The 9,782-nt window shown below is 38.3% G+C and overlaps 1 protein-coding gene and 1 non-coding gene across 5 annotated transcripts in view; one reads left to right on the top strand and one right to left on the bottom strand.

Annotated features, from left to right (window-relative positions):
* The window catches only part of Med1 (mediator complex subunit 1), a 39,729-nt gene that overhangs the window by 8,148 nt on the left and 21,799 nt on the right, over positions 1-9,782 (bottom strand). For all 4 annotated transcript variants that reach the window (XM_048450832.3, XM_048450831.3, XM_048450834.3 and 1 more), the window contains 7 exons: positions 9,227-9,316; positions 7,662-7,773; positions 6,126-6,250; positions 5,713-5,831; positions 3,843-4,044; positions 229-324; positions 25-130 (listed from right to left, as the gene is read on the bottom strand). In XM_048450832.3, coding sequence (XP_048306789.3) covers positions 25-130; positions 229-324; positions 3,843-4,044; positions 5,713-5,831; positions 6,126-6,250; positions 7,662-7,773; positions 9,227-9,316 — 850 coding nt within the window. The remainder of the gene's footprint in view (positions 1-24; positions 131-228; positions 325-3,842; positions 4,045-5,712; positions 5,832-6,125; positions 6,251-7,661; positions 7,774-9,226; positions 9,317-9,782) is intronic.
* Positions 7,357-7,459, top strand: LOC125411061 (U6 spliceosomal RNA). Its single transcript, XR_007235236.1, has one exon. It is a non-coding gene; the product is annotated as a U6 spliceosomal RNA (small nuclear RNA).

Raw genomic sequence — 9,782 nt, 5'->3', positions numbered from 1 at the left:
TGATGGACAAAGGGCCACCACTACCTTTGAACAACTTTGGCAATGAAGTCATCTGTGCAGATGAGTGCATCTGACAGCCCCTTGTAGAGTTTACAGCTCACATGTGTTGAGTCCTGCACATCCATTACCACTGAAAGACAAATTGTACAGATACTTGTGATACATTCAGCTTCTCACCTTTCAAGAAAAGATACACCCCAAGAAAGATGTTTCCACCTAACAACTCACCACACACAAGGGAGTCATTCACAGGGTGCTGAAAAGATACACTAAATCGAGACTCTGAGAGGGGACATACTTCAAACTGGAGGAGCCCAGGAGAGTCTGAAAAAGAAAAAAAAAAAAAGGAAAAACATAATAACCATATTTAAGACACGAGACAAATCATTATCTTTATATAGACTGTGAAATAGCCAGCTGACCATCAGGATCACACATGGAACAAATACACATAAGACAAGCAAAACATTCCTGCATATAAAATATAAAAAAATTACTAAGTATACTGTCTTGAGAGCGAATTAAGAAACCAAAAATGGGCAGTGTGACCCAGCCACAGAAGAAGCAAGATGCGACTGCCTCACTGAAAAAGAAATGTGGAAGATGTGGCACTTTCGACCAAGAAAGAAGTTCAATGCTTGAAGTGGGACTTAAAGGGCCATCCTAGTAGAAACTTGGAAGACAGCGCTGAGAGCAATGTGGACTATGGATGCCCAGCTCAAGCGGTTTCAGAGAACAAGGGTGGTGACTGGGCTAGAGAGCATTCTTTCGATGTAGCTGCTTCTGCAACTTATCCTAAAAATCTGCTGAGAATACATTGAAGAGTTTTGGAATAATTTCATAGGCAGAGACAACCTAATATTGACAACAATATGTCATGTGGCTATTAGAGATCATGCATATGCAGATCTACAAAGAAAACCAGCAAGCAGGGAAAGGTAAATATAAAAAGAACAGTTTGAGGAAGTATAGAACAGCAGGAAATTTAATGTTGAGCCAAGTCTTAAGAGATGAGAAATCTAAAGAAAGACCTGATGCAAAAAGGAATAAAGGGAGTGGTGTCCTCACAGCAACTTGTAAAAGGAAAGCTCAAGCAACAAAGAAAGCCATCAGCAAATCAAAGCTTATGCATATGGATTAAAGGAGGTGGCTAGGTCCCATCCCAAGCATAGCTTGGTAGCATTAGTCACATGGTTCTGTCTTTATAGTCCTGAAGGATACAAGAGTAAAGGGGTTCTGAACTTTTCAATGAGATTAAAGGAGAGACACTGAGGCAAGATGTGTGGCAGGGTAGCCCTGCTTAGAGCCCCCCCAAAAAAAGTCACTGTGGCCGGGCGGTGGTGGCGCACGCCTTTAATCCCAGCACTCGGGAGGCAGAGGCAGGTGGATCTCTGTGAGTTCGAGGCCAGCCTGGTCTACAAGAGTTAGTTCCAGGACAGGCACCAAAAACTACAGAGAAACCCTGTCTCAAAAAAAAAAAAAAAAAAAAAAAAAAAAAGCCACCATGTGAAGCTAAAGCTTGGATTGTGTTGGAGCCTCGAAAATATTGGAGATGCCAGAGCTATGGTATATTTGCCAAGTAGAAGCAGCTGAAGATAGAAAAGTGTGTTGCAGTTAGCAAATCTGGAAGGATGGAGCCATCTAAGTCCTTAGACACCTAACAGAGAGCTACAGGATTTAAAGTCTGCCCTGATGGGTTCTGTATTGCTTTGAACCACTATTTTATTATTTTCCTTTTTGGGATAGTAATGTATATTATGTGCCATTTTATTTTGGAAGTAATATGATTTTTAATTTTATAGGAGATTACAATAAAAAGGTTGCCTTGATCTCAGAAAAAAAAAATGGCTAAGAAAAGATTTTTTTTGTCTCATTTTAAAATGTATGATATGGTCTTGTTCTGTATTCCAGGCTACTCTTGGACCCATAATCCTCCTGTTTTAAAGTCTCTTTAGTACTGAGGTATGGTTATTCACCATCATGCATAGCTCTCAATTAGAGGGTTTCAATTCTATTTGAGAAGTAGTCATCTAGTACTATTGCCATAATATCCACTTTTTTGGGGTTGGTTGTTCTTTTGTGTTTCTGATCCACAATTTCACCAAGTAGCCCAGGGTGACCAAGAACTCACTATGTAGAGATTCACCTCCCTTTACTTGCTAGTGTGGAGATTAAAATTTGTACCAAGAAAGCCAGAATAAAACCTACTTTCTATCAAGATATTTATCTGTCAACTATGCATCGTATAATCTGATAAACAGAGAAATACGGGCTATTATCTAAAATGATTTATTGAGGTGGGCATGGTGGCACACACCTTTAATTTCAGCACTCGGAGGCAGAGTAGATGGATCTCTGTGAGGCTGAGACCAATCCAATCTTCATAGCAAGATCCAGATCAACCACGAAAACAGCGACACCAAATCTCAAACTAACAACACACACACGCACACTTATACCATATACATATAGGCTTATCATTATAGATTTGTGGAAGTAGAATAGCTTCCACTGCATACTCAGTTCAAGCTTGTCGAGGTACGTAAGACCCTACCTCTTAACAAAATTTATAGAGCACTTCTCTAGATTTACATTCCCTATTTCTTTTTTTAAAATATTTATTTATTATGTATACATAATTCTGTCTGTGTGTATGCCTGTAGGCTAGAAGAGGGCACCAGACCCCATTACAGATGGTTGTGAGACACCATGTGATTGCTGGGAATTGAACTCAGGACCTTTGGAAGAGCAGGCAATGCTCTTAACCACTGAGCCATCTCTCCAGCCCCTACATTCCTTATTTCTTGATGCCTACAACTTCCACTGATACGTAGCTACACTAGATAACTATCACTAGAATGTTACATGACCAAGGTAAAAAATAAACTAGAGCGGACAAAATTGACACAAAAGTTTGAAATGTGTTAGAAAAACAGCCCTTCAGAATCCAGACAGAAAAAGGAAGGGTCATAGGTCTTAGTTATTTAAAGTTATACACCTAGATTTTCCTAAGAATGGGGGTGGGGTGGAATGGTTTTTTAATGACTAGATCCAGCACTTTTTTTTAAAAAAATAAATCCTTTTGCTTAACTTTCTGTGTCTTTAAGTGAGTTTATCTCATGTGCATGGTATGGTTTTTCTGTGTCCTTTTGTTTTTTAATTTATTATTAGGTATACAATGTTCTTTGTGCAGGTACATCTCCATGCCAGAAGAAGGCACCAGATCTCATTACAGATGATTATGAGCCACTACATTGTTGCTGGGAACTTAGGACCTCTGGAAGAGCAGCCAGTGCTCTTAACCTCCGAGCCATCTCTCCAGCCCCTAGATTCAGCACTTTTAACAACCTAAACGTTAGTAGCAAAAAACCATCTATCAAAATGCAGCAAGACAGGAAGTACAGACACAATGCCTAGGTATGTTTCCGTTTTCAAAAATTGGACAGGAATGGTCATGCAGACCTTAATATTAACATAGCAGAAGCTGAAGCAGGAGGATCACCTCAAATTCAAGGCTATGGGAAACAGTGAATTCAAGGTCAACCTGGACTACAAAATGAGCCTCTTTCTCAAAAATAAAAGCAAAAGAACCAGGTGGTGGTGGTGTATGCCTTTAGTCCCAGCACTCAGGAGGCAGAGGCAGGCAGATCAGCTGTGACTCTGAGGCTAGCCTGGTCTACAGAGCTTGTTCCAGGAATGCTCCAAAGCTACAGAGAAAACCTGTCTATAAAAACAAAACAAACAAAGAAACGAAAGTCATATGGGCATGAGCTACCAAATTCAAGCGCCAATGAAGAAGTCAACATCAACCTTCCTAAGTATAGCAAAAGGAAAGAGAGTACCTTCTTTTAAAACAGTTCTTTTGACACAGCTTCCAATTAGGGTGTTATAGGCCACTTGATGTCTGATCATATTCAGGATAAGAGGAACTCTGCCAGGGTGTTGAAAGGTGATTTTGCTAACCAGTGTTCCCTGCAAGCTTTGGCCATCTGGAAGAGGAGCATCCTTATTGAGGAAATAGCAGTGCTGCTGACCCGGGAGAGCCTAGGCAAAAAAGACCATAAATCAGTGATATTTACTTACACTGTACCTAACCACAAACTAGTCTGAAAGAAGAAGAATACAAAAGGAGGGGGCACACCAAAGCATGGGAAGTAATGAATTTCACAAACACACACACACACACACACACACACACACACACACACACACAGAGACACACACCTCTCAATACCTGATATTATGAATACCAATTAGTTATTCATTTAGCTAAAAGATTATTAGCTAAAAGTCTATTAATGTACTATTAAGATAGATTCCTAACACAAAATACACCTCAGAAACTTAATTAGTAGTTCCTAAAGAGTTATAAAACTGTAATTTAAATAAAACATCCTATACAGTTATAATGTAGCTCTAATTGTTGTATGAAGGAGCTTCTCTGTTGTATAAACTAAACTTTAAACATTCATATGAAATTCAAGATCAGAAAAGGTTTGGGGTCTTTTATATTTCATGCATCTCAGCGTTTTGTTCTCCATTCACATTTAGAAGACCTTTCTCATTTGAAATCCATAGTGCTTAAATGGGCTAGGGCCAGAGAGATGGCTGAGCATTTAAGAGCACTTGCTGCTCTTTAGAATTTGAGTTCAGTTCCCAGCACTCATCCACATAACAGCTCACAACAGTCTATATAACTCCAAATCCAAGGGAATCTGACAGCCTCTTCTGGCCTTTCTGGGTGCACAAATGTGGCACACTTACATACATTTAGGTAAAATAGTCATAGACATAAAAATAGAGTTTCTCTTCATATTTCTGGCTGTTCTAGAACTAGCTCTGTAGACCAGGCTGGCCAAATTCACAGAGATCTGCTTGCCTCTGCATTCCAAATGCTGGGATTGAAAGCGTGTGCCACCATGCCCTCAAGAAAAAATTCTTAAGATCTTTAACCTCCTGTAAGTTCAAGTTAGCATTAAAAGATTTTCAACTCTGAGAGTACCTTTTATTTTATTTTAATTTAATTTTATTTTATTTTATTTGAGATAAGGTCTTGCTATATATAGCTCAAGTTGTCCTCTAAGTCAAGGCAATCCTTAAGCCTCTGACTTGAAAATGGCATTAAGTCCTGGCTTTCTTTGTAGATATTCTAAGTGTGCCTATAGTCACAGCAGTCTAGAGATCTGGTTTAAGATCATCCTTAGAAGTTCAATGTCAGCCTGGGCTACATGAGAACCTGTCTAGAAAAAAGAAGGGGGAGGGGAAATGCTCCTTGGTTAACAGCCACTTGCTGTTCTTCCAGAGGACCCAAGTTGGTTCACAGCACCTACACAGCTGTTCACATTCCCTGTAACTTCAGTTTAGGTAATCCTAAGGCACCAGACACACATATGCTGCACATATATACATGAAGGCAAAACACCAACACACATAAAATTCAAGAAATATATTTATATATAAGTATATATAAAGTAAATATAAATATATAAGTGTGTATATATATATATGTGTGTGTGTGTACAAATAAGTATACACACACAGAAAAGTACATGGTTGTTTCTTAACTTCAAAACACATTCTCTTTTGCTTTATTATGTTTAAGATGACTTTTTTTGCCCAACTAAAGATGATTAAGCCATCAGAAAACAGTTATCAGACCTCCCTAATGCTATGAAGTACCAACAATGTTCCAGATCCACTATGCCTACTTACAGCATAAAACCGCATGTTGTGATTCAAGGGTACCGGGTCTGGATCCTTTGACAGCTCAAATTGAGTGATGAGCTCATAGAGGGGCATGTAAGTCGGCGGAGTCTCAAATAATGGGATTCCTGGAAATACAAGGACTGATTATAATGATCACATTAAGATAAAATTAGTGACAGCTCTATTTTCCATTTATGGTTTTCCTATTTATTCACCTATATATTCAACAAGTCCCTATTAATATCTAACACCTAGTGTCTGTACTCATAAATACTTCCATGAGGCCTAAAGGACTGTAAATTATTTAATATAATCTGAAGTTTCCCATTCACATAACTAGTAAATTTTATTTTAATAGGTAAAACCTACTCTTATTACAGTTTGGTAAAAATTCTTTTTTTAAAAAAAATAGAGCTTACCTGTGCAGCTCTGCAGTTTCTGAACAAATGCTTTAGATACTGGGATTGGCTGAGGAAATTTCAAGAAGAAACAGGCAGGAAGATCAACACTGTTGGCACTAGTGACTGAGGAGAAAGAAGGGGTCCTGTAAAAAAAAAAAGAAGAGGGAATATTTTCCATTTTGAAAACTTTGAACACCTTTCCTTAGACACGTATACATTACATAGACCCATACAACATCGATCAAGCAAAAGTTCACTTCTGTACTTTCCTACCCATAATTTAAAAATAAATTATCTTCTTAAGTGGGAAATATTTAATGATGGATTTATAATAGGGTTTAGGGTCTAACTCAGTGTGATGGTATGTGCTTCTCATTTGTAGCCCTGATACCAAAACCCAGAAACAAAAATCTGTTTAATTTACTTAAGACAGATAATAAGGTCTAAAGCTAGGTGGTGGCGCATGCCTTTAATCCCAGCACTCAGGAGGCAGAGGCAGGCAGATCTCTGTGAATTCAAGCCCAGCCTGGTCTACAGAGCAAGTTCCATGACAGGCTTCAAAGTTACACAGCAAAACCTTGTCTAAAACAAACAAAAAAGAGGCGGGCAGAAGTGGAACGCACCTTTAATCCCAGGACATGAGAGGCAGAGGGAGGCGGATCTCTTTAAGTTCAAGGATCTACAAGGGCTAGTTTCAAGACAGACTCCAAAGCAACACAGAGAAACCCTGTCTCGAAAAAAACAAAAACAAACAAACAAAAAAAGCTAGGGGCTGGGGAGGTGGCACATAAGTTAGCACTGGCTGCTCTTCCAGAGGTCCTGAATTCAACTCCCAGCAATTACATGGTGGCTCACAACAATCTGTAATGAGATCTGGTACCCTCTTCTCACATGGAAGTATACATGCAGGAATAATACTGAATACATAAATAAATAAATCTTTAAAAAAAATGTGATCTATAGGAAATGTTGACATAGCTCAGAACATGCCTTTAATCCCAGCATTCAGTAGGCAGAGGCAGGTGTATCTTTGAGTTCAAGGCCTGCCTGGTCTACATAGTGAGTTTCAGGACAACCAGGACTATCACTGAGAAATCTTTTCTCAAAAAACAAAACGAGAGAGAGAGAGACACACACTATCTAGTCTAAAGGACCTGGATTCAATTTCCAGCACCCAGTGGCAACTGACAACCTCTTCTAGCCTCCAAGGGCACAAGCATACAGATGGTGCACACATAGCAAAACACACATACTTCGGCAGCACATGTATTAAAACGGCAACAATACAGAGAAGATTAGCATGACCCCTGTGCAAGGATGGCATGCAAATTCATGAACCATTCCTTTTTTTAAAAAAGAAAAAAAATTAAAGGAAAATATTAACTATAACAAATTTGTCCTATGAGAGGTCAAATAGTAACATTCAAATAAGATGACTATAGAGTAAGGCAACATTTAGAAAATCAAGTAAGAGAAAAAAAGACAAAGTATTTCATACTGGACTTGATGCTGAAAAAAATGGACTTCACTACTTCAGAATCTAATACAACTTACCATTTGTTGTCAACTGGATGTGACCCCATAATTAATGGGGCAATTGGGAGTTTGTACATAGTAGAGGTTCCTTCAATTGTCACGGATGCATTCATGCCCAAAGATCGAGGAACTGGGAATATAACAAGCAAAAAGATTTTCTTCCTCATAATATAGATTACAAGGATCACAACACTAAGAGAAACAAAAACAACAGACAGGAATGATGATTCCAGCTCTGTAAACACTGAGCAGTCAAGAGAAGGAAGAAGAAAAATGTTGTGTTGAGGCCCTGCCTGAAAAATAACCCACTCTCAAAAATAGAACAAAGCACAAAAAAAAAAGAAAAAAAGCCAGACATCATTAGAGGCTACAGAGTGAGCTTGAGGTCAGTGTGAGGAGCAAGACTTTATTTTTCAAAAGAAACACAACAACAAAATGCAAACAACAAACAAAAAATCCTGCACTGTGAGTCACAATCAGTCAGATACCTAATTTTCACAAAACTTTAAAAAATGCTACAAGCTACCTTTTCACAGTCAATCAGTATTTCTTTCTGCTAATGATTAAAACACTATAGCCCAAGGGGGGGGGGGGTGTGGAAGAATGCATTAGCAATACTTATTTTTACTCACAACTTCCCAATGTATTTAAATGTGTTTATAATTATTATAATTACAGGACAGAGTCAATGATTGAACTTATAATGAGGTCAAATAAAGTACTGGGCTATTTCTTGTTCTTTTGCTATATTAGTCCAAACACAAGCCAGGTGTGGTGGTGTACATCCAGAAGTTCAACATCAATTACATAACAAGTCTGAAGCCAATTGACCCCACCCCTCCCAGTGTGACTACATGACATCCTCAAAATGTCAAAAGCAAAAAGTTAAAATACAAAGTGCTATTCATTACTGTACTTTTAGTCACATTTATTTATTTGATCAATTTTGGTATTTATTTGATCACTCCATAGCTTAGGTTGACCTTCAACTCAGGTTCCCCTGCCTAATCCTCTTCAGTACTGGCATTTAAGCATGTCCGAAACCCAACCTTCTCCTATAAAGTAGTAAGAAAAACTGGTTACTTTAAGTCAGTCATTTATATTCCATCATGAACTCATTTACACCTTAAGCATATGTGTGTGTGTGTGTGTGTGTGTGTGTTTAGGTATATAAATACATACACATGTATATATGTGAGGTGTATATATGATGTATGTTTGTGTTGTATCTGGAACATATTGTAAGGACAGCAAACTCATTAGGAAATAACAAACAATGAATTACAGGGATGGAGACTAAGCATTTGAATTTTACAAGTATTTTTAACACATTGAAGAAAGGTAAACATGGTGTTGTATGCCTATAATTCCAGCATTTAAGAAGTAGAGGTCATCCTGAAATATACAGCCAGTTGAGGTCACCCTGTCACACATCCAGCTGGGTAGTTTACACATACAACCTCAGTTCTTGGAAGGCTGAAGTGGTACGTATGATCGTTAGACTGGTAAGTTTGAGAGCCAGTTTGTGCTACATAGTAAATTCCAGAACAGCCTAGGTTACATAAGGAAAAACAACCGCTTACCATTCTTTTCATGCAAAACGATAGGAGATGCAGTCTTATCATCCAGCAGGTCAGAAGGAGAGGCATAGTATTTCATGTTCATTAAATGACCTATCATAAATGAAACTTATTATTTACAGCATCTTTATTAATAAATTATACTTTTAAAAAAGCATTCATACCTGTTGTGGTGTTGCTCACCTATAATCTAGACACTTGGAAGGGAGAACAAGAAGCTAAGGAGTCTTGGCTATATGAACTCCTATCTCAAACTAACAAGAAAAGGCTGGGGATAGCTCAATGCCAGAGTGGTTACCTACAATATGAAAGACCCTGAGTTCAATTAAATACTTCTCCCAAAACTCCTAACTAAATACATACACAAATGCTGAGCATGATGGCTCACACTAGCCTAAGATTACAGGAGGAATGACACAAATCCAACGCCAACCTATAATATATATTAAGTTCAAGACACACTTAGAAGACAGTAAGACCCTAATTCAACCTAAAAAGCTGGGTAAAAATGTAGTTGATAGAGTAATTTGCCTAGCATATTTCCCAAGGGTTTGGGCCC

The sequence above is a fragment of the Myodes glareolus genome, chromosome 9 (assembly GCF_982192425.1).
Source record: "Myodes glareolus chromosome 9, mMyoGla1.1, whole genome shotgun sequence".
NCBI lineage: Eukaryota > Metazoa > Chordata > Mammalia > Rodentia > Cricetidae > Myodes > Myodes glareolus.
This window is presented reverse-complemented; position numbering and strand designations above follow the sequence as displayed.